The sequence below is a fragment of the Pipra filicauda genome, unplaced genomic scaffold (assembly GCF_003945595.2).
Source record: "Pipra filicauda isolate LSUMZ 115617 unplaced genomic scaffold, ASM394559v2 scaffold16_size7369187_pilon, whole genome shotgun sequence".
Classification (NCBI taxonomy): domain Eukaryota; kingdom Metazoa; phylum Chordata; class Aves; order Passeriformes; family Pipridae; genus Pipra; species Pipra filicauda.
This window is the reverse complement of record NW_024104207.1, coordinates 4,643,794-4,668,992: the sequence shown is the minus strand read 5'-3', so window position 1 is coordinate 4,668,992 and position 25,199 is coordinate 4,643,794. Positions and strand designations below refer to the sequence as shown.

The window sequence follows — 25,199 nt, the reverse complement described above, 5'->3', positions numbered from 1 at the left end:
GCATGTATACATGTTATTTATTCATTGTTTAGAATGAGATTAAAATACATCATGAGGCTGGGTAATATTACTGGTTTTTAGCTGTCCACTAGAACGTAAATTATCTTTTAGAACTTGTGGGTTTTTTTCAGTAACTGTTTTATGTTTAATAATACATGACATTTCCTAAGTTACATTTTTCTTACTACTTAATGATGTTTGTCATCCCAAATGTGACTGCATTTCAGTCAAGCCAATAGTAGTTATATGTAGTTTGCACACTATTTCGAAATTCTTTTCCATTTATATTGTATATAACAATTAGAGATATAATTGTATAAATTAAAAAAATATCCCTATTTCTCTTACATCTTGATGTGAACTGCCTATATCAAGATTTGCAGGTATCTTCAAATTTTTTTATGAACATAGAGTAGCCAGCTTAGACAGGTGAAGAATGCTCCATTATAGTCACTTTGGACTATAGTCACTCTTGGACATCAATACTTTTTCTTTGTCTTCACACTTAATTGTAACAAGATATCTGAGGATTCAAATAAATTGTTTATATATTTTGTAATTTTAAGATGATGCAGCTGAGTGGCAGCTGAAAATTATAGACCTACATAAAAGTAATTTTTTAAAAATACTTCTCTCATGTCTCACAATGCATTTTTATATGTACTCAAATTAAAGAAAGGAGACAGTGACACCTAGGAAGTCGTATTTGATATTTTTTGTGTTAGCAAATAATGTCCTTTATTAATAATATCCTTTATATATTTAAAAGAAGAAAGCCATTTCAAAACAGACAGTTTTGTTTGAGTCTGAAATGTCCAGAAAAAATTGATGTGTCAAAGTTGAACTCAACTGTGTAAATGAGCTGCACAGATCACAGTTCTGCTTATCATCTGATTATTTTTGTTTTAAGGAATTAACCATTTTGATTTTTTTTCTTCTATTTCCAGTGTTGGTGTTTCACGATCAAAAGATGTACCCCCATTCGGTCCACCAATTCCCAAAGGAGTAACTTTCCCCAAATCAGCAGTCTTTAGGGACTTCCTTTTAGCCAAAGTTATTAATGCTGAAAATGCGGCACATAAGTCAGAAAAATTTCGAGCCATGGCCACACGGACACGTCAAGAATACTTGAAAGATCTGGCAGAAAACTTTGTTACCACAGCTACAGTGGATACTTCAGCAAAGTTTAGCTTCATTACTTTAGGAGCAAAAAAGAAGGAAAAAGTGAAACCAAGGAAAGATGCACATCTCTTCAGTGTTGGAGCAATTATGTGGAATGTGATTGCCCGAGATTTTGGCCAGTCTGCTGACATCGAATGTCTCCTTGGAATCTCCAATGAGTTTATCATGTTGATTGAAAAGGAATCAAAAAATGTTGTGTTTAACTGCTCCTGTAGAGATGTTATTGGATGGACGTCTGGATTAATGAGCATCAAAATATTTTATGAAAGAGGAGAATGTATTCTTCTGTCTGCAGCAGATAATTGTACTGAGGACATCAGAGAAATTGTTCAAAGACTTGAAGTAAGTACAGTTTCTAAACTGGAATTCCAGTTTTTTTATTAAGAGTTACTTGTCTAGATGTCCTTTGAGCTGTAATTAAAAATGTCCTATGTTTATAGTTCAGGAGTGTTTTCAGTCTTCAGAGAGCATTATAAATAGTAATCCTCACAACAGCATATGAGATAAGCACTATCAATCCATTTTTCAGGGATAAGGGTTCAGATACCATTGGTCTGATTACTTGCCCAAGGCCATGGATGGTGCCAGTAACTGAAAAGCTGAGCTTTTGCTTTCTCTTGCTGTAACCTATACTCAAATCACACCTTTGTAGGTCAAAGTATCCATTAATTTAAAAGATAGAAAATATAAATGTGTAAAATATACTCACTTTGACTTCTTGTAATAATCCATGTGAATATTAGCAGAAAATTTTGTTCAAGTGATTCTGCTGATTTGTTCCTCTATAGTAAACAACTGCAGGAAGTAAACTAGACCAATTAATGCCAGTTTTTACAGCTGACTGGATAAAGTTTTTCAGACACTTGATGACCCTGTCAGTACTACTGTCCTGTAACTATTTCAGTCAGTACAAATGAAATGACAGGAACTCCAAGGTAAAAGTGCTGATGCATCTACATCACATGGTTGCACTTCACCCTTTGAACTTAAATTAAGTGATTTAGATGGTCTTGGGTTTTTTTCTGTTAGAAAGCCCAGCACTGAAAAGAAATTAGTATGCTTACAGTTTTCACACTGGAACAGCTGGATTGCAGCTGATGTTTCAGGGCCTCTGTAGTACTGCAGTCACATGTAGCATAATAATAATAACTTTCTCCTGAAGTACAATTACTCTTTCAAGAGGGGAATGTCTCTAAACTCTTCTTGCCACCGTTGTATTATCCTTTTCAATTGAACTCTTCAGTTTCGCTTTCCTTAGACAGATATTTCCCTTTTGAAAAATAGTGGTCCCATTCAGTATTGTTAAATGAACAATATAAATTGCTTAACACATATGGAAAAGAAAATTTAAAGTTCTAGTGAAAACTTCTGCTGTCGTAAGTGACGATTTCTTTTTCTGTTTTTCACTTACTTGGTTTTGTAAAACATGGAAATGTCGCAGTTGCTGAAGACAGATCTTTAGAATTCAGTAGTTAAAAACACAAAATGAAATGTTTATCTACATTTACTTGAATACTTTCTCTTTTTTATGATCAGATTTTTGGGTTAAATAATGACAAATTAGTTTTATGCCTCAAATTTAGCATCAGTTACTGCAAAGTTTACCCAAATATTAATTTCAGTTATCTGTTCCAATGAACTCTGGCTGCATTCTCTCTTTCTTGCCACCTCTCCAACTTTCACATTGATTAAAAGAATTAACTGTCAATAATTGTTTTAAAAGATTTTTCATCCGTGTTTCTTGCCTCATATTTTTCTTCTTTTCCCCTGCATCCTCCTCTTTTGAAAGCTGCATATTAGTGTTATTTCCTGGCTGTTTTATAGTGTTGAATGCTTTCTACAGTCCTTATATAGATTTGATATGAAACCATTGTTGCCTAAAATGGAAGAAAAGAACTTTCTGGACAATATCAATATAAAGTAGAGAGCAGTCTTTAATTAAAGCACTTTAAGGCACACTACACACAAAAAGTGTGCTATAGTGTGCAATGTAGCATTGGGCTTTCACAATTTTATAGCTCTGATTAATTATCCTATCTAATAGATGTGTCCAACCTGAAAATTATCCACCCCCCAGAACCTCCCATAGGGCTGCCCCTCAGCACACCTTCCTGGAATTGAGTTGGAGGTCTCATCACCATCCTCATGTTATGCGTGTCACATCCCTTCTTTGGAGCTTCTCCAAGGTCTCCCAGCCTTCTAGGTTGCTTTGTCTACAATGATATCTTTCTAGGTACATGTCACAAACAAGATGTACTCGCTAAGGCCTTTTCCTTGAGGAGAACATTAAACAAAACTGGAATAATTTCAGGAATTTGATATGAAGCATGAGAAAGGAGTTTCAGTTAACTGCTATTCTCAAGTGTTAGAAACTATACAGCTGTGTTAAAAATCTATATGCTACAAATCTTAAGAATTCTAAGGCATCACCATTACAGCCACTAAAAAGTATTTAAACCTCTGATACCGCACTTTAAATGCATACTTTAAAAACCTTTTAAGTGACTCAGAACACAGTTAAGGTCAACAACCACATGTGCCAGCAGATGCTAAAGATGACAGTTCAATCTGTGATGTAATATCAGTCTTCAATGACCAGCTGATTAACCCTTTTCAGTCATGAGTAAAAGCATTTCTTAAAACGAGTGAGTAAAATGTTGCAGTTACTAAATGAGATTGTCAAAGAAATAAATACCTTTTATTGCCTGGATTTGTGTCATACAGGTGAATAAGAAACCTATCTGAATATCCAGATTAAGAAAAGATGTGAAAAGCTGAGACCATGATTTTGGTTTGAATTGAAACAATCAGTTTAGGACTAAAAAAAGACTGGGATTTGTCAGTCTAAATAAATTTATATTTGTGGGGGAGAGTATATAGTTATATAAAGTAGAAAGAGCAGCAAAAGCAAATTATAGATTAACTTGGAGGGGTATGTTTGAAGGCAGAAAAAGTAGTGGTTTTGAGCTTTAGGATAACAGAGAATGGCAGAGTGATACAAGATTAAATGGAAACACCAAATGGATCTTTAGACAAGAACCTGAGTTGACAAAATTTCTTTAATATCCTGTATATTAAAAAAACTCTTCACCTTCTTCATGGCACTTGGAGGATCTCTATCTTTTAACTTCACCTGTGTGAAGTCCGTTCAGAGGAGCTGGCTCTTCGTTCATTAGCAGCCACAAGATCAGTGAAATGGCAACCAAGTAAGCAGAATGACCTGTTTTGAAGTGGAACAGCACTATGTTTCATGTGCCATTACTATGCAGTGTTACCTTTTAGGGGATATACACTTATGGAGGAGTAGATCTTCTGGAATATTTCCTATTGGGAATAGATGAATCTTTGACAGGAATGTTTATTTTATCTTTTAACTTTGGAATATTTAACTAGCTTGAAGAAGAGACTTTACTGCTCTGAGTTGGGAAAATTTGTATACTTTAGCTGGTGCATTTCTTTTGCAGTATTTTATAATTGTGACATAATGATAAAGAGGTGTCTGCCCCCCCAAAAGAATATTATGTAGTTCCATAGGGATAGAATTCGATCCCTCAGCTGGGCTCCTGACTGCAATAACATGTTCTTTTCACTACTTGACTAAATATGTTTTAGAAACTTGTCACAGAACTGTAGCTAACAAAGAGCTGAAAATTTCATTTTCACTTATCTAGTTCACAAATTATGAAAGTCTTTTTGAAAATTATTCATAACTGGAGAGCTGGAAAAAAAAAAGAATTCAACCACATGCTATACGGTTCTAATACTATATGCACAGTTCTAAACACAACAGAAAGTTTGATTTAAAAAGGAAAGTTTCTAAAATATACCAAAAACTCAGAGCTGAATAATGACAAAGGAAATAGCTGCTTTTATTTTGTTAGTAAAACCCAGAGTGTGGTTTTGTAAACAAAACCTTCGGAGTACATTTTGGACATCTCAAGAATGACTTTCACATTTTGATTTTGAAACCTACATCTTCAAAAATAACTGGAAAGAATATGAATAGAAGTGCTACAGTTCAAGTAGCCTAAACTTTCCAGGCAATAATTCTCAGAATATCAGATCGTTGTATCAGATCTTTCTCCAGTATTTCACAGGTCATGGATTACCCCTTAATGAAGGAGGGCTAATGGTATTTCATTACCTTGAGTTTATCACAGGTTAAAAGCATGAGCATGCACCAGCTTCCTCAGATCAGCAACCTTGAAGTACCTCATGGTTTTTTAGCACTTTGTTGTCATTTGTGCAAGTTCTGATTTTTTTCTGCTGAGTGACAGATATCCATATGGAAATATTCTAAAAAGACAATAGTGCTTTTAAACTTAATAAGATATTGAAAATTGTGACTTTCAGTCACTCACCAAGGTATTTCCAGTCAGCCATGGGGTTGGGAAGGGAGACTTTAGGACTTTCATCCCTGACTCTATAATAATTGTGGACAAAAGATCAGTCTAAACAGGAAGTGTAAAAAGGAAGCTACAAAAGTAACTTACAGCTCAATGTTTGCTATGTGTTAAGTTGCTTTTTCTATGATGGGGATGTACTTTCATAATTGTTGTGAGTGAAGGAGTCAGTCCCATCCATTCCCTGCCTGCCAGCTCTTTGGAGCACTATTTTAAAAAGCACCCTGTTGCTCAGCTGTATCTTTCCTCTGATCTGTCTGCATGGCTGCACAAGTGCTAATGCGATACAGACACAGCATAGGGGCAGTGGGGTCTTAGGTCAGTCTAAACCTCCCATATAACTGCCCCAAGTCAACTGCCTTTGACTCAGGTGGTGAAAGGAGCAGTTTTGTGACAGCTGTACCCAATCACAGTGCCAACATCTCACTATCTGTACAGTCCCACTCCCTCGCCTTGCAACCCAGAATTAGGTTGGACCATTCTTCTGTGGGAAGCACACAATAAACTAGGAAGCCAGCCTGTGCAGATTCTGGCTCAAAAGGCAATGGAGAATTTGAATGACTCTTCCAAAATAGCCTCCTGAATTAAACTGAAGCTATAAAACAACCTTTGCAAAGATCTATCCTGCACACCTGCAAATAAAGGACACTAGCCTCCTAAGTGGAGCACATGAAATTAAATGCCTAAAGTTGAGTAATGTGTGTATCTGCACACTAAAAGCAACCATAATCATCATGAACACCTTTTGTGGAACAAGATGTGCTGTGGAATTGCTCTTAGTGCAGCATGGGAAAATGTTGGGAAGATTCCTTGATCTGTGTAGTAACATATGCATCTCTAAAGGGCAGATATTTGCCTTGCTGGATTGTTATAAAGGACTGTGAGGTCTTTGATATGCATTACAAACAAAGATCTTTGATCATGTTGTTTCACAGTGGTGAAGTTTTTGTTCCAACTGTACTAATGGATCTAAAATGCATACTAGTTCTGTGACACTGACAAAAGGGAGTGCTAGGGTAACTCTCAAACTTACCTTGTAATGTGGGGTAGAATTTTGTCTTCTGAGTCTGCTGCAGTATCCCAGCTTACAGGCTGTTGTATGATTATGTTTTACACAGTAAAACTGTTGAGGACTTGTTTCACAGTATATAGAAATGAGAACGTGGTTAGCAAAATGTGAATTTGAAGGATTTTGGTTATTCTGTATAATGACAGAATTACTTTTCATTGAATATGAGGAAAATAATTCTTTTGTTTCTAAGTTTCCTAGTAACATGAAAACTCTTATCCCATTTTAATGATGTCCACTTCTGGAGATGGTGATATTTAGGAACCTGGCTGTGAAGCAAAATAAATCAATATTCATTGCTGTTTTCTTGAGGAAGGAAAGCTTCTAGAACTGAAGCACTTTACTCAATTTGGCTCATGTTATATCTCAAGTTTAATACTGAATAAAAATGCCTGCACACCTGCAGTCAGCCAACAAAAATGAAATAACTGACAGGGCAGTGTTTTTCTTGCTTAGTGTTTTGAAACTAAACCAGCTGTTAAGTTTTCAATAAGATATAAATGGTATTGTGTTAATGTTGGGCAAGGGGGGAAGAGCTTGACATGGGTCAGGTGCTTGCTCCGGGGATGTAAGATTTTTAGCATCGTGAAATGTTTTGTTCATTTTGTTTTATGCAGAAACCTTCATGCAAACATAAATGTTAAAATAATTTAATATTAGTATACTAAAGATAGTTAATGTCAAGCCATACATGGCTTAATAGTGTTTGAAAACAGATCTGGTTTTGAGTCTAAAGAATTGTGTCCTGACAATAAATAGCATAACAATCTGATACTTCCTTAGATAGTGACCAGAGGATGTGAAACCACGGAAATGACCCTACGGAGGAATGGGTTGGGCCAGCTTGGATTCCACGTGAACTTTGAAGGGATAGTGGCAGATGTGGAGCCCTTTGGTTTTGCTTGGAAGGCAGGCCTACGGCAAGGGAGCCGCCTGGTTGAGATCTGTAAAGTGGCTGTGGCAACTTTGACTCATGAGCAAATGATTGACCTTTTACGTACATCGGTGACAGTAAAAGTGGTGATTATTCAGCCACACGAGGATGGAGCACCTAGAAGGTAATGAGCAACAGTTCTCAATGTGGCATTTGTATCTGTTTGGTTTTTTTCTCTGCTACTGCTTAAATGATGGCTCTTTTATTGGAGGTCTTCAGTAAGTGGATATTGTCTGTCATGTTTGGTGATAACATTATTGAGGCTCTTAAAGCAATCTTTTCCCCAAAAGCCATATTGACATGTAATAGAAGACAAAATGAGATACTAGAAGAAATTTAATGGAAAATTTACTTTTGTGTGACTTTGAAAGGGTAAGAAGTAAACCTTCGTGCAACATGACTGAGCTGTTCTGAAAGCTGATGCTACTTTTTTTCATCCATAGGAGAGTTTTATGTTTTAGTACTGAATTTAAAAATATGGAATCCTTCTCATAAAATTGTATCTTGTCTGTCTTTGAGATTTTGCCGATTCCTGACCGTTAAAAAGCTTTGGTTTATTTTTTCTTATGTTGAAATTTTAATGAATGTAGTGAAATACTGGGTTCTGGACATACATAGTATTAAGTCCACTTTTTATGGATATCTAATTTAGTCATATTAAATAGTGAATTACATTAATGAGGTCATCAGTTAAAGCAAAGAAATCTTGTTGCAGCATGAAATATATACTCACATCCATCGCTATCTCTGAGGCTTCTCGTTGGGTAGCTAGCTGCCTCTGGCTCTCCAGCCTGAATACCTCTTTGGTCTCCCACACTCACACTCAGGAAAGACTGTAATAAAAATCAGTATAGTGACTGTGTCATTGTTTTCAAGAATGAAGTGCGTTTTTCTTTCGTCAGTGTTCCTTTTTTGGTGAAGAACACTTTTATTCTTCTCTCAATTTTTGAGTATTATGAGGCAGAGAAATAGGGAAAAATTGAAACTTTATAGCTGTGTGACTTTATTTCTTGCATACCTTGTCTAGTCGCTGTTAATTTGGCTCATTCTAAATGAGAACTGTACCAGAGTATTTAATTACTTCTCTTTTTGTAGCAGGCCAACTTTAAATCTCTTGTTGGTTTTTAAGTTAGCTGAAAAAACATTGGATGTGTTGCTTTTGGCAAGACAACAAGCAATAAAATTTTACGTAGCATGCAGCACTGTGAAGTCGATGCCAACTGTATACGAATACTGTTTAATTGGTGGCAATTCTCCAAGTAGTCATTGGCCTGATGTATGACACAGAAGTACTGTCCCCTGCCTCAACCTGCATGTTGATGCGTTGAGTTCCTTTCTGAAGAAAATGCCTGTGAATGTAGAATAGCACCGTTTTGCTTAGTTGGATAGAATTTGCAATTAAACCTCTCTTTGCTTAGCTTTGCTATTCTCACCATCTGCTTCTGGGTATGAATTTTCACTGACTTGTTTGGTATACATTTCCAAGCTGTTTACAGAATATGAGCCTAATGAGCTGATCCTATTATATTGAAGGTAAAAATGTGTATTTTATAGGCCTGGATAGAAAAATACACAATGTGTGAATTGTTTATGTCCTCTTTGATACATTTCTAGAAATAAAATGTTAAAATCTCAGATCAGTGTGATACATAGCACTCAGTCTGTGTGTAGGAGGAGTTTCAACTGAGTGCCACCACACTGGGAAAAATCTGCAAAAGCCGCTCCTGTTTTTAATTTTTTTAGCATTTTTAAAACTGCAACTAATTACTAAGGAAAATGAACTTTTTAAAAAATTATGTGGATATTCTAAAATTTAGAAAAAGCATCTATGTTTAAGTTCTTTTCAGCTTCACCTTTCTAATATAAAAAGAAGTCTCTCTCAAATACCACTTCTCACTGAAGCAGAAAGCTCCTAATTTTCCATTTTATATCCCTAAAATATGATAGGTGATTTTGATTGCCTAATCTCTAAAGACTTTTGATCTTGCCTTTTCTCAATGTTTATAATCTAAACAGAGCAGACAGAAAGCAATATAGGAATTAGGTGAGAAGACTGAGAGTTTCGGTAGACAAATATGATCTATGACATTGTTTGTAAAATATATTAATGAATGAGGGAAATTAAGAGAAGGCAGAAAGGAATAAATTACCAGAAGTTTAGAGAAAGAAGATAGCCTATCACTGCTACTTACTAGTTAAAACTTGTTCAAATCCATCTCTCTGTCTCCTACTCAATTGCTTGTTTTAGCCTTCTGCAATGTCTTATCTTACAGAATCATAGAAACAGAGAATATGTGAGGTTGGAAAGGCTGTTGACTACAATCCCATTGCTCAAAGCAAGGTCAGCTAGAGCAGATTGCTCAGGGACACGTTCACTGGGTTTTATATATCTCCAAGGATGGAGATTCAGCAATTCAATATTTCAGTTTCAGTATGCAATCATTCTTTCAGTAAGAAATGTTTTTACATATACTTAAATGGAATTTCCTGTGTTTCGGTTTTGCACCTAGCCTTCTGTGCTAGAAGGAATGATGGTTCAAAAGCAGGCGAAAGCTTGACATCTGTGCTTCAGTAATTATTGCTTTTCTTCACAGCTGTTTTTAGAGGTTTTCTTTTAAGAAGTGATACATCAGACTATCTGATGTATGTAGAAAAGTTGATTTGGAGGCTGAAGTAAGTACCTTGAAAGTTTGACTCATCCTACAGAATATATGATCTTCTGGCAGTTGGTTAGGGTTTTTTTCTCTGAATTTCAGCCTGATTTCTCAGGGTAGAAATTGGTAGTTTGTCAATACTTTTTTACTTTAGGTGCCATAATCTGAGGTTTCAAGTTTTTGCCCACAGTGCATAAGATATAAAGATACGCATATTTGTTTCTACAAGAATCTGTTGCATTAAAAGTTTACATACATTTACAGGAATATAAATATAATTTTAGAAAAAAAAATATTCATAGTTTCATGAAAAAATCCACATGTATCATTTTATTAATGCCTGTCTTTTGTTTTCTGAGATAATCAGCTGATTTCCACTGCTTGAACGAGTAGTTTCTGCTTAGCTCTGTCTGCTGGGTTTTAGGAATAGGAAGCACTGAGGAATTTCTCTATGGGTTGCTTATTAGCACTGGTTCCTTGCTGGGATTGAGTTCTGAAGTGAGTTTACACTGATTTGACATGAGTGCCATGGAGTATCTTGGGAATTGTACCCTTCAAGTGAAAATGAGATCCAAGTGTGCAAGAGTGTTTTCAAAGCAGTCTCAGTCTCTTGGAAAAAAAACCAGCTGAAGTGGAGACCTTGAGTGAAGTTCTTAACTCGATTTTTTTTTTGCCTTTTAACTTACCCACAAATCATCCTCAATACATCAGTCTTTTATATTCTAAAAGAAAACCAACAAAATGTAAGTGTGCACATTCAAAGAATGCTAGCAATAAACTATTAACAAGGATTTTTTTTTCTGCAAACTGTCTTGTATTCATTTATTTCACCATTTATTTCAACTATTTGAATGTTGAATGTGCTTACAAAGCAATGTTGCAGAGTGATTAGGAAATTACAAAGGAAAATTCTGCTCGATAAATACCTTCCATTACTTAACGTAGACCCTTCTGCCTATAGTCTTGATAGCAGTATATGCAAAACCAATAATGCAATAAGGCTTTTCATTTACTATCCTGTAAAAATTAATGTACTTGAGACAAAACTCCTGATGTTTTCACTTTGCTTTGGCATTTAAATAATCATGTACAAATTGAGAAATCATAATTATTTGTGTGGTGCCAGGCTGATGTTTAGATAGAAAGAAGAATTTGCTATTTGAAACAGAAATTCTTTAAATTTGCAAAGCAGCATTAGAACAAACCTACTAGTTATTGTATTCAGATCTAAGTCAGCATCCTTGTGTCATATATTTGTTTCTGTGCTATGTCTGTCTCTTCAGAATTGTTAATTTGTTCTTCTGGTGTTGTCAATATTGTGTAGTACTGCAGCACAGTAGTTAGAATTATATGCATTCTGACAGAAGAATAATGATGTTCATTCTAATTTACTTTCACTGGTGGTGTCACAGTAGTGCTAAGGGCACTATGTCCTTAATCAGTTAAATACAAGCAAGGAAATCAAGTACTTCTAAATCCATTTTAAACTGTAGATTCTGCTAGAATCTTTTTTACTATATTGAAACCTATGTGTCTGTCTTAGTTCAACTACCATTGTGTATAAAAAGAAACTGCTGAAGAAGCAATTTCTAGAAAATTTAGAAAACAAACAAAACTTTAAAACAAAATCTCCCAGGATGGGCTAGAAAACGCTGAAGAGGTATAGCAGGAGTAGTTTCCACTGTTGGCCAGAACAAGTAAGAGACTCTTTTCCTTCTTGTAGGTAATTTTGAAAATGGAAATATTTTAGTAACTATGACTGAAACTGCCTGTGGGCCATTTTTAAGTACTACTGCATTTCTTTTGAGGTTGTTTTATTCTCTTGAACTTTGCAAACTCTTTCTTACAAATAGAATAGATATAATTACTTATTTTCCAGTCCTCATGCTTGTTCCCCTTAAATGATTGTGATCTGATTAGACAGTTGTGTTTCTGGGGCTTTTTTTAAGTAGCAGATAACCAACAGAGTACAGAATGTTGTGAAAAATATTTTTAGGAAGTGGAAGAATTTACTGTGTGGTAGAGTTCAAATCTTCTCACAAGGGTCTTTGCCATAAGCTGATTGGATCGTTCATAGGGCCTTCAGATTCTTTGGGCTTTTTTAATTATTATTTTTTTAATTACCCACCTGCGCTAGAAGGGAACCAGGTTTAGAACTGCTGACTAACAACACCTGAGGCAGGTTAAAGCAGAAAAACCTGAAATTGAACATTTGATTGTAAAAGTAGAATTTGAATGTACCAAAGCTTATAATTCCACCCCTGCTACTAATCTAAGAAGGCTGAAAATACCTGAAAACTCTATACTATGATGTTTTTTAGAGGCAACGGAATGAACTATCACTAAGAAAGTGTAATCATACTAATTGGAAGCTGTACCACTTGCAAAAAGTTAATCCTCTTTACCCAACAAAAAAATAAAATGGTAGCAAATGCTTAACTTTCTTTACCATCAGATTTACTATACTTCATATAACATTATTAGATGCAGGGATTGAGACATAAACACTGTGGTTTAGCCTGATGGAGACTCTTAGCAAAACCGAACTCTGTCAGAACTCTGATGAGCACCACTGACTCTGACCTAGGCTGTTACATTTTAAGTGCAAGTCCTAATAGAAGGTCAATGTCACGGTAAGAAGTTTGGCTCTTCTGCTCACTGCGATGTCTCTGCCACTCCTCCTGCCTTTGGAAGGGTGGCAGCACCAGCAAAACAACAAAGCTTAGGCATAAGGTACAGGTTGCCCTCTTCCCCATCTTTAGTATGTCCTGCACTGTGTGTGTGCTGTGTCTCTTCCTTAAATAAGCAAAACATCGTGGTTTTCCTCTGCACAAAAGAAAAAAAATTGTTTAAAAATGTAGTTTTCTGTCACTTTGTATACATTCTTTTGAGCTTTATTCTTCCCAATATAGTTTCCAAAGAAAAGGATGTGTAAACTTGGCCTTTGCCAGTATAAACTACTTAGGAGTGTAAGGTTAAGTATGCAGCATTTCTGTCATCCTTGGGAAGCCGAAACTTTATTGTACAGGCATCTTTTTCTATTTTGATTTGCATCAAAACAAAGGAAAACTAGGCAATGTGTGAAACATATGGTCGCCACCCAGAAATAGTCTAACAAAAGAACTATGAAGGTACAGAGTTGAAAACAATTCTCTGGCACTTACTGTATTTCTTATCCAAGTAAAAAGACTTTGATTTTTTTCTTACGTTGGGTTATGAATGAACTTATAGCAGGAGTTAATTATAATTGCTAAAGTTTATTATGTGTACAGTTGTTACAGTCAAGCAGGAAAAAAACCAAAAATGCCCAGCAAAGCTCTGATTATCTCTATGGAGAGATGCAAAGAAGAGCTCCAGATGCCTTTTTTTTTTTTCTTTTCGTTTTTTTTTTTTCTTTCTTTGCTCTAATCATAGAATCACAGAATGTTGTGTGTTAGAAAGGACCTTAAAGATCATCTAGTTCCTTTCTGTATTTCTCTTTTTCATACAACAGTACAGGTGTAGAGGCTCTTAGGAGGCCTCTGAATTGTTTGTCAGCTTATCCCCACAAAGGTTCTGGTTAAAACTAAATAGTAACAAAGATCAGAAGGGCTATGAGTGTATCTTCATAAAGGAGGGATTGGCAGCTTCAACTCTTTGGCTCTATGGAGGGACTACCAGAGAGTTAGCACTTGTCTTAAACCAGGAGTGATAAAGTCAGCAGCAGTCTTATCTGAGGTTGCCATAAACAATGTCATACATCTGTTGTGGTATGAAATTATTTTAAAATATAATTGATTTACTTTTTTTCAAATTACATTTTTTTTATGCAGCTCAGTACTGTTAATAGGTTGCTGAGATGTCAGAACTTGAAATTTTTTGTCTTGACTTTTTAACTAAAGTTCTCTTACACCATTTCAGTATTATACAGTGTCTTGGACTTGTGCTGTAGCTAATATAGGGAGTCAGTGGAGTTGAGAGGTTACCTCCAGGAGGCACTTCTGAATGTCAGGGAAGGGGAAATCTGTGTTTGCCTGACTTAACTACATCCTCAGTCTAAGCAAAACTAAGCTACTAAATTCTGATTTTCAATTAAGTCTCTACAATTAGGAGAAATTATTCTATGTTTTATTATGTGGATTTAATAGATTGCACAATAAGTCATCAATCTCATTGTGACACTTCGGGCACTGCTGTAGTGTAAGAACAAACATGCACTGTAATAGAAGTGTTTGGTTTCAAAGGCAACGTTTAAGTGAGCAGAATGCAATTACTTATTGTACTGCCAGATATAGATAAGGACTCCTTATTGAGCAAGATTAAATGTTTTGAATTGAAATGGTGATAGTAAGGGATAAATTGTCAGTGTCATATAACTAATGCACACCATTACTTACCATCCCTCCGTCCCTCTGTGATACACTGAACTTAAGTTAAATTGTAACCAGGTGTTCTAGTTTTGTCCTTACCCTAACAAATCATTCATAATGTGTGAAATCTGTAGATAGCTGGGGTCCAAATACCAAAGTCATATCCAGTAGTTGATAGTCATAGGACATAGCAGAAAAAGAAGGCTTTTGTGTAGTTATGAAGGTGGCAAGCTGCTGATCATGGTATATGAAAGCTTCTAACTTTTCCATGGAGGTGAATATTTACCTTTTTTGACTAACATCCTTGCCTAATATAGGCCCTTCAAAGAGCCTATTGCAGAACCTTTATATGGAATCCAAAATTAATATTGAAAGATTTGGTTAATGTACTTTGAAAAATTTAATGGACTGCTTGATAATTGTTTCAGAACATAATGCTCCTTGCAGGAACATTTGAATATTGCAGATTTTTATAGTGGACTCTTAGATTTTAATATGCAGCTATGACCTGCTTGTTGCATCATAAAGTCATGCTCTCTGTAATTGCAGAGAAGGTTTAATAAACTAAATTTTTTATAGGATAATATGGCTCTTGAACCAAAGATATTAGTAGGAGTCTGTGCTTTATGTTGAAGGATTGATTTAATTAATAACAAACTTATAGTGAAGGAAGTGCTATCTTTTCTGATGTGTGGCTAAAACTTGGTCACATTTACATGTTAAATAACATGAGTCTGTTTTTCAAATGTTATATAGGATATAATTGCGAAAGATATCCTATATTTGATATCCTATATTTGTTTAACATAAATTTAAGTATCTTTTTAAGACCATAAAATAGAGATTTGTCTTTACATATCCTTTCAAGTTAATTTAAAAATGTGTAAAATTAAAATTAAAAAGAAAATGAAAACCCATCATTCAATACCAGTGCCAATGTATATTTTTTCTTCAGTGGAATAAGTAACACTGTTATAACTAGAAGTTAGATAATGGTCAAATTAAATATTTAAGAGAAAATTGCATTTAGTTTTGTGGGTTTTTTTCGTGCAAGATCACTTGCAGTTTGATCCATGGCGGGGAGTGAGATAGGGATCCTTACTGGATTGCAGGAATGAAGTAACTGATATTCTTTCTTTCTGATATAGGAGGTAGCTACAATTATGACTTTACCTGTCTCAGTATGCTGCAGTATCTGTTCTTTAGGTAGTGCTTGTGAAGCAGTGAAGCATATTTTTTTTTGCATAAATGTTGAAGTGATTGGTTTGGTAGTTTTAAATTAAAATCTAAAACTCTTATATGACAAAAGAAGCCATATAAAACCATGGATTTTTTTTTTTTTTTCTGAGCCAGTTCAACAGACATGTTGGGGCTGTGTTTTGAATTCATAAGTAAGACTGAATGTGTACAGTGATTTGAAACAGGGTTATTTTGTAAGCCTTTTTCTGCAGGAACTAAGTCCTGAATATTTTTTTTTTCCACTTGTAGGGGACTATGTTTTCTTGATGCAAGCAAACACGATATTTTACAAAATTTTAAATTCTTACTCATTGTGGCAAAGCTTATTGTTTCCTGTTTTTATATCATGCTTTAGTTAATCAGTTAACAAGCTGAGTCAAACTAAATAGTAGTAGCAATCCCTTTTGCCTTTAAAACTCATGACTATTTTTACAACAGTTAGAGTACTTTATGGGGAGTATCTAATGAGGGATACAATGACAATTACATGCTGTAACTTTCTCAATTACCAAGATGAACTGTGAAATTGATATCTTAATAATAAAAACTGGGGAAGGGTTGTCTTGTTTCTAATGCCTAAAGCCTATAGGAAGGAAGAAGGGAGTTAAAAAAAAGAAATTAGCAGAAGGGTGATTGAAATTTTAGCCTACATAATTGTTCAACTTCCTAGTCAAACAATGGATAACTGTATATATAGCCACATAAAAAATATGCAGTGCGTTAAACTAATATTAGTGTTGCTAGATCATCTCTGTATTCTTTGATTCAATGCTACAGGATGAACAGTTTGCCTGTTTCATACTAAAAAATTCAACAGACTGAAGCATTTGGCTGGATCAGACTGGGCATATACAGAATATCTAGAATGCAATTGTTACAGTCGCTCATGTATCTTCTCTTCAACGACCTTGAACAATAGCATTTTTCTAATTTCTTTTTTTTCTTAATCTGTCTACCTGAAGACTGATAATGAAAATATTCTTTGGGGGTTTGATTCAGAAGCTTTAGGGCACAGTAATTTAATGTGTGAGAATTTATACAATTTATTTGAACTTCACATTTATGTTAAGTCATTTGTGCCAAGATATTTTCAGGATCAGGACTGTGAACTCCTTACACACACTCTATTCTATTTTCTCTAGGTGATTTTAGTTTAGTTGGAAATGGTAAATATTGAGTTTTCAACAAAAGCAAAGCTCTATCAAGACTCAGCTTAAGGAATGGAGCAGAACTGTAGTTGAGACAGAGGAGCAAATTTTCACTATTTCCTACTTAACGTTAATGTATTGCTTTAGAGTTATTTAGGGTGTTTTATTTACAGATGTTGATTTAGTACACACTGCCTATCAGACAATTAATGGAAACAGAATGTTCAGAATATAAAATATCTACAATGATAATAAGAGCTGATTTAAAGCAGATGTGAAGCTGCTATTAAGCAATTTCTGAAACAGTAACCCTTAATTATGAAGTCCGGTCTGAGTCTGTCAGTACTTTTACCTGAGTTTACACTGTCTGGGAATACTGTCAGTACTTAACCACATTGTACACTTCAAGCAGAGGTGGTAAGCCAGACTGCTTCTGCTTTGTCTCTTCCTTCTACTTCCTTAATTCTCTTCCAGGCCTAGAGATCCCTGGGAAGAGAGACATTAGAAAGTACACTTTGAAAACACGGAGAAAGATATTTAAGTGCCACTTAATCATTTTGCATTGTAATCTACATGCTCTGTCATTCAGTAGAGACAAGGTGGGATTCTAATGGAGAGTTCTCAACCCCACTAAAAAAACATATTTCTGAATTTTAAACAAACCAAAGCTGTTTTAGAAGAACTTGATGTTTCATGACTTCTGAATGCCTTGTTTCTAAATTTTTTGTTATGTAAAATTCAAGTTGCATATTAATTTATAAAATGTTAATATGTTCTCCTTTTTGAAGGGTGAGGAGACAGTTCAAAGATCTTTGAGCACATGACAGCAACTCCTTTGTTTTGAAACATTTCTTACTTGCTTGGCCTGATATGTTTGAAGTGTTTCAAGCACAATGCTATATGAACACCTTTGGGCACCTGGAATCAAAATATGTATATAACTCTGACTGTGAAACAAGATTTCTTTCTTTATTCTCTCCAGTGACGCTGATCAGCATTTTTATTTGTCCCACCACAGGGGTTGTTCAGAACTTTGTCGTATACCCATGGTGGAATACAAACTTGACAGTGAAGGCACCCCATGTGAGTATAAAACCCCTTTCAGAAGGAATACCACTTGGCATCGGGTGCCGACTCCCGCTGGGCAGCCTCTCTCTCGTGCCTCTCCAATCCTAGGAACATCTGACAGACTGCAGTGCCAGCAGCTTCTCCAGCAGGCTCAGACAGCCATTCCTCGCAGCACTTCCTTTGATAGAAAACTGCCAGATGGTGCAAGGTAATACACTCTCTGGTTAATGCCTGTCATTTTCCTAATGGGCCTTACTTTAGAAATCTCTGCTTTCTAGAACTTTCGTATCTTATTTTTTAGATCTTACTTTGTTGAGTTTTGACAGTAATTTTAATTCTGAAGTTGTATTAAAGAGCATTCACTGGGCCAGTCTTTTTTAAACAAGTAACTTTGTTGTTTGTGATGGAAGTGGACTGTACTGAGGATCTGAATGCTGAGGACAGCTGATCTTTCCTTTTAGTCCCAAATCGGTAAAGTGGGAAACTGCCTTGTGACTTTTGGATCTAAATAATGTCCTGTCCCCCACCTGTTGGAAGCCTATTTAAACAAATAATGAGTGTAAATAAAATGAACTCATCCCTTTAAAAATTAATGACTTAATCTTGTTACTGAGCTATTGGCGTAGTTTCAAAGGGTTCTGCAAGTCATTACCAGTCCTTATGCCTTGCTTTGCTTTTAATTAAACAAAGCAGAGCATGTAATTTGAATATAACACCTTTTAAATGATAAGATGGTATCCTTAAATGTTAGCTCTGTTGTAATTTAATCATAATTCTTCATTAAGATGAAAACAGAATTTTTAAAGATAAAAATTTGTAAATACATTTGACCTTTGAATTATTTAGGAGAACCATATGTCTTGAGCAGAACTTTCTGTCCTTCATTGTTTACAATCATTTGAACTTATGCCCTTATTCTGTGCGGTTCTAATTTTGAAGGAAGAAATTATTTCATGTTGAAAATATCTAATTGATATGAAATCTTAAACACTAGTCTTAAATAGCTTTAAAAAAATCTGTGTGAAATAATGAAATACCACTATTGCTACATTACCTATCTTATTTAGTAGAAAAGAATTGGTGACTTTTTACATTGAAATGTATAGAGGTAACAGTAGTACATATGTGAAAATGTCTGTATTGTTGTCTGGGGAAGGCAGACTCCCAGTATTCTTCTTCTCCCCATCCACTTCCTCACCTCCTTAAAAACTGAGAGGTGCAATTCTGTAAGCATGTATATACCATTATAGAACTCACGCTTTTCCTGATGTTTTGTTAATGAAATTCTTGCTAACACCTAGCATAAGGAGACAATGTATCAAATGTCTAGAAATACTTCAGGATTTATGAAGCCTTATTAAGCATACTGTATGCTTATTCTTAGAAAGAAAGGAAAGCTTTCTGACATGCTGCTCATTTTCAAAAAAGCTTTACAAACATAAGTTGCGCTTCTGCTAACACTCAGCGAAGAATGTGAAAAAATGCTAAGACAGAGGCTATCTTTTATCAGGAAGAAATTCCTGTATCACTTAAATAAAAGATGTGCAATGCTGAAGTGCTGTTCTGGGGAAGACATGATGCAGAGGATAAATAATGAAAGGAGAGGAAAATGATGGACTGTGACATGTAGGTCTTGAAACATTCAAAGAAAGGTACCTAATTGGCAAGGTCTTTCCACATGGGAAGAGGCATAGTTGATGATTTGGCAGAGAGATGGGCTTAAAAATAGACGAGTTTGAAGTGGATTAGTGCCTATAAGTAGTCTTGTAAGGGTGAAAATATATACCCAGGCTAGGAAAATAATGGAGAGATTTTAGAGGGTCAGAAACTCAGTATTGGTTTAGGCAAATTGAAGAGTGAAAGCAGGGAAAAGGAGGTTGATAGAACAGGGAAGGTTTAACAGCTGATCAGAAAATAAGCTGAGTGAAGTCAGTAATAAAACAGTTGATTTTTAGAGACAAAAAGAGGAAGAAGCAACAGAAATGTGGGCTAGATATAGTAAAAGAGTTAAGCAGCAACACTTTAACTACTGTGCCATGTAATATTTAGGTGCCCAGTCCCTGGAGTGAAATTAGAACCTGAGAGCTGAATTCTTATTCTCCTAATACGGTTCCTGAAGAAAATTTAAGTGCTTTGAGAAGGTGGTCCAAGTGGTTTTGTGTTGTTCAAGGAGCTTCCTCTAATTAGAAATCACTAAGAAATACAAGGATAAGTTTGAGCTCTACTCCTGTTTTCATAAAATGCCTAATTCTGTGACAGCTGCTAATAGCATGTGCCTGAGTGAAGCTTCAATCAGACTCACTCTTCTGGTTTTTGCACCAAGAAGTGTCTGTATACTTTAGTCCTTGAGTCACACCTGTAGGCTAGTGCATCCTATCACCTGGAGTCTGGAATCCATTCCTGAGAATAGTCAGCTGGAACTTTTGTATGAAGGAGTTTCATGAGGCATTCATTGATCAGATTTCTGTGGTTCGCCTTTTGTTGCCACTCTTTGTTTAGTAGGGTAAAGGCTTCACTCTTGTCCATCAAATAGGAGGCTTGGGATCTAGACATACATCAGCCTTGGGATGGCACAAACCAGTGTCCTGGTTTTGAGGACAATGTCCTAAACATCAGTCTGGAGGCTGGAAACACATGGGATCATAACTTACCTAGTGCATAATGCTGGTTCACTTAAGCTGATTAAGAAATGCAAAATTCTTAGTGGTAAGAAGCAAGTCCATGGAACTGAATTAAACTATAGCCTATAGACTAGTTCACTTGATTACGAGAGGCTCAGTCTTGTCTATACTTGTCAGAGACAAACATGATGAAAAATTAGGCACTACACTATCTATTTATTGTGTATGTATTTGGCTGTTAGACAAAATATAATATCTAATGTCTTCAAAATTTTCAAGCTGAACTGTAAAGTTGCTAGTTGAAGGTCAAGTCCTTGGGAAAGTGTTTATAAACACAAAACTACCTCTTATCAGCTCCTCTGAGTACAGACATTCATTTCTACATGTAAAAAAAAATAAAAAAGAGAGGGAGAAAAAAGAAAAAAAAAAGATAAATACAGGGAATTAAATTCAAGATAATATCACCAAAGGAAATCACATTGTAGTTATGGAATGATATGCACAGAAGTGAAGGAAAGGACAGTGATCAAAACCAAATTTAAGCATTGACTTTCAACTGTCTGGAAATCCAACAGAACTGCTTAGAGACATTGTTTAAACATGAGGCTCAAAAGTTTAAATAGTAAGTACAAAATAATACTATTCATGGAAACGATTTCTTAGTGCTTTTCCATTTCAAAGAATTAATAAAATAAAATAAAAAAAGTATTGCTCTTAGCTCTTCTGAATTTACTATGTTGAAAATTGGAATATGCACCAAGGAACTAACAATTGTTTCTGATCCACCATGAGAGCTTCCCACACGTAAATTTAGAGACCTAATCCAGCTGCTCTGACTCCTGAGTAATCCCACTTGTTCAGAAGTAAAGCCAGAACTCAGGAAAATAGGATTTTGCACTTAGTCTGTTTCTTTTTGTGCCATTTTTATATATTCACTTGGAAGTATTTTATTAGTAATGGAGTAAATACTATACCTTTAAAATTCTTGTTTAAGTTTTATGAAACGGAGATAAAACTCTAAATTCCCAAAATGAATGTAACAAAGTGTTCATACTGCATCTGTATTGTTCGTAAAAATGAATGTATTTGATAAAAGAAGCACAGCCAACTTCAAATCTGAAACCCCACAAATACCTCAGTGCATTGTTAATGACTCTAGTAAACATTACAGAAGTTCTCCGAGCAACCAATCCTCGTCCAGTGACCCAGGACCCAGCGGGAGCAGCCACTGGAGACAGCAAGTGGGATATGACGGGTATTGGTGATTTTTTTAAAATTTTTATGTAAATCTTGCAATAGCTTCTATGCATCTTCTTTCTTTAGCAAAATTTATATGCATGTTCTATATCATAGATTTATTTTCAAACACTGTTAGTATCTTTTAAGATGTACAGGTTTACTGATCTTTGATGTAACGTGCATGGAAATACAATTTTGAAGTCATGCTAATTTAATTCTTTAGGACCAAATTTTTACTTTACAATTCAGGTAAATTACAAATGATTCTTAGGTTTACCTTCCCAGAAATAGGCCAGAAATCAGCTAGTAACTCAGAGCTGGAATAAAATAATAATAATACCTTCTCCTTTTGCTTCAGTAGAAAGGTGTTTGATTAAAAAACATATCTTTATGGTCTTCAAAATGTTTGTTTCAGTGATATCCATTCTCTTGCATCTCTTCTCAAAAATGTAGCAATTTCAGAGGTCTCCCTGAAAGGCTGTTGCAGTATATGGATGCTTCTTTAATCCCTTGTTAATACCTTGGTGCTGAAGTTTCAGAAGTTAGCTATCTATATAAAAGACCACCCCGGTATAACTCATGTTATAAGAATATTATGTGAGACATCTGTTCTAAACTACTTTAAATTTATGACTTTTTTGTATATATACAGCTGCCAAAAACACTCCTGTTATAAAAAATTGAGCAACGATAGTATCTACATAGAGTAATAAAAAAGCATTCCAGATTTGCCAAGTGGCTGTCAGAAGTTACTTTTCAGAAAAAAACGTGAATATTGAAAACATCATCTTGACTTCTTGTCTGGAAGCTTATTAATGCTTTGGCATGATTGATTGTGGATAAGATACTCCATGTAGCAGATATATATGCCATATCTTGGAGACTCTTCGAGGAATCTCAGATAACTCAGTGAAATCACTGGCAGCTAAAGAGATGCTAATAATTCAATTAAGCAGTAGCTTTTTTTTTTCCTTTGACAGTAAACACATCAAAATGCATCTTGTGTAAAGTTTTCCAGCACAGTTATTTCTAACAGCAACCTAGGTTTTAGTGTGTTGCTTTGTGAAATGTTTTAGCTTTTGCAACAAAACAATGGATCCAGTACTAGCTTACGTGTTCTGAGTGTGAAAACCTGTGATGCCTAACCAGAGTTACTTTCTGTGGGGCTTAGATCACGAAGCTGTAAAGCACCATATTATCATGGTTCTTCATTGCGAAAGCCTTTTGGGTATATAGCCCCAAGAATGCATTTCTTCTTGAAGTTCCATGTCTTTTTGGCCTATTCACACTTAAGATATAACAGTATGCTGTTGAAAAATTTGCATGTAAATATTTCCGTGAAGAGTTTGGAAATGTTTGGGAATGATGATTGTTTAAAAAAATCAGTCACGAAGTATTTGTTTTTAAGATTAAAAAGTGTTATTGTTGTTCGTGTAACTAGTCTTGCAGGATAAAATCTCTAACAGCTTAATTTTCTGCTTATGTTAAAAGATGCCATTCCCCTTTACTCCATGAACATCACCAAGGTTCAGGCTCGCTGGAGTGTGAAGGAGGCAGAGAACGAGAGGAAACTTTGGAAGGAACTAGACATTCTGGTAATAAAACCCACTATATCTTAAAAATAAGCGTTCTTTGCAATGCAGTGCCTGTTGAAATGCAGTCACCTTCTGATGCAGAGGCTTGATACACAAAGAGCAATGTAATATGATAGTGAAAGTAGGGACTGTTACAGACAGTCTAACAGAATATGATGTGGGATATTTAGATAATACTTGAAACAAACTCATCCTGAACTTCAGAAAGCCTCATGAATGATGAAAAGCAGGTTGAGTTTCATTTAGTTATAATCGAAAAGCTGGATCTTAGGAAATTCTACAAAGATACACGCCTGTGATTCCAAAGAGTGTACAGGTTTGAAACCTGATGCTGAGTCGTGTGTCTTTTTCCTTCCTACAGTATACTCATCTTTTTAGCATTCAGAAATTAAAACACAATTATGTATTGCAGAAACCAAGTGGCATACACCATCTACCAAAGTCCTGAGTTCCTACAAAGACCGAGCTTTACAGAAAGAAGGCAGTGGCAAGGAGTCACCAAACAAACTTTCACATGTAAGTCTTTTACTTGGATGTCATCCAAAACTCTGAAAAAACTAAACCTCAAAACAACAACAAAAAAGCCCCCACTCTGGACTTCAAGAAATACATCTTAAAAATACATTTTAGTAATTTATGAGGACTGCTGTATGTTTTGGGAGGCAAAGAGTATGCTCACCTACATGTGGGTTGAATTGAGTATGCTTAAACTGTGTTTATAAACTCAGAATTCCAAGAGAGCTTGGATCTGGGGCACTGAGGAGATAAAACCAGTATAGTTTATACTCAGCTGTGTATTTACAGCTACATTTATACTGGCTTGTTTCATCTGACATATTTAATTATCCTTTAAAAGACAATAAAATTATATTTACCATACCACTTTTCATCTTGTGTGAAATACCCATGTAGTGTAATTATCATAAGCACTATAAAAATGTAGTTTGTAGGCTGGGAATGCTGAACAGATTTCTAGTCTACCTAGTTTAGTGGCTTGTCTTCTGTAATGGCAAAATCCTCAACAACCTAGTGATGGAAAATACACTAATGATAATGTTTGTTACGTGGAAAATCCTACTATATGTGCTACGATATGCTCTTTGTAATTTTATACTGGTGAGTATATGAGGCCAGTTTCCCATCTAACATACATTGATAACTAATGAGAATCTAGCTTGATACTTCTTAGTAAGGAAGTATTGTCATAAACAGAATAATGCTGTAGAATTATGCACATGAAGACAAAAATATGTTCTTTTACCTTAAGCCAAAATTGACAGGAAGCTAGGATCAGTATATGTAACAATCAGTATTAAACAGCACCCATACCAATGTCCCTCCATTTTTCCCCCAATGGAAAAACTGCTTATTGTATTTTTATCAGTTGTTCCATCATTTTTAAGGCAACAGCCATCTTGTAAACATTAGAATCCGTGCAAATGTGACCCCTCCTTTTTTTTTATAAACTGATTTTCTCAAAATTTGAGGCCTGTTAATTTCTGTAGGGAATAGAAGTATCATTTCTGGAAAGGCTGCCTTGTCTAGCTGCTTTTATGTGCGAGCAACAGCATCTCCTACCATCTGTAGGAGAGGTATCTCATAAAAAAGTTAGTTACCCTTCCCACTTATATTCTACCTAATAGAAGTCCATCTGCCCAAGTAGAAGTCCATCTGCCTTTATTCTGGCTACTCTGTCAC

The 25,199-nt window shown here is 35.3% G+C and overlaps 1 protein-coding gene across 4 annotated transcripts in view; it reads left to right on the top strand.

Annotated features, from left to right (window-relative positions):
* SIPA1L2 (signal induced proliferation associated 1 like 2) overlaps positions 1 to 25,199 on the top strand; it is a 105,860-nt gene that overhangs the window by 54,664 nt on the left and 25,997 nt on the right. For 3 of the 4 annotated variants that reach the window (XM_027721365.2, XM_027721364.2, XM_027721363.2), the window contains exons 8-13: positions 948 to 1,524; positions 7,438 to 7,712; positions 17,997 to 18,254; positions 21,839 to 21,922; positions 23,398 to 23,501; positions 23,914 to 24,017. In XM_027721365.2, coding sequence (XP_027577166.1) covers positions 948 to 1,524; positions 7,438 to 7,712; positions 17,997 to 18,254; positions 21,839 to 21,922; positions 23,398 to 23,501; positions 23,914 to 24,017 — 1,402 coding nt within the window. The remainder of the gene's footprint in view (positions 1 to 947; positions 1,525 to 7,437; positions 7,713 to 17,996; positions 18,255 to 21,838; positions 21,923 to 23,397; positions 23,502 to 23,913; positions 24,018 to 25,199) is intronic. The other variant, XM_039379508.1, reaches the window with a different exon arrangement.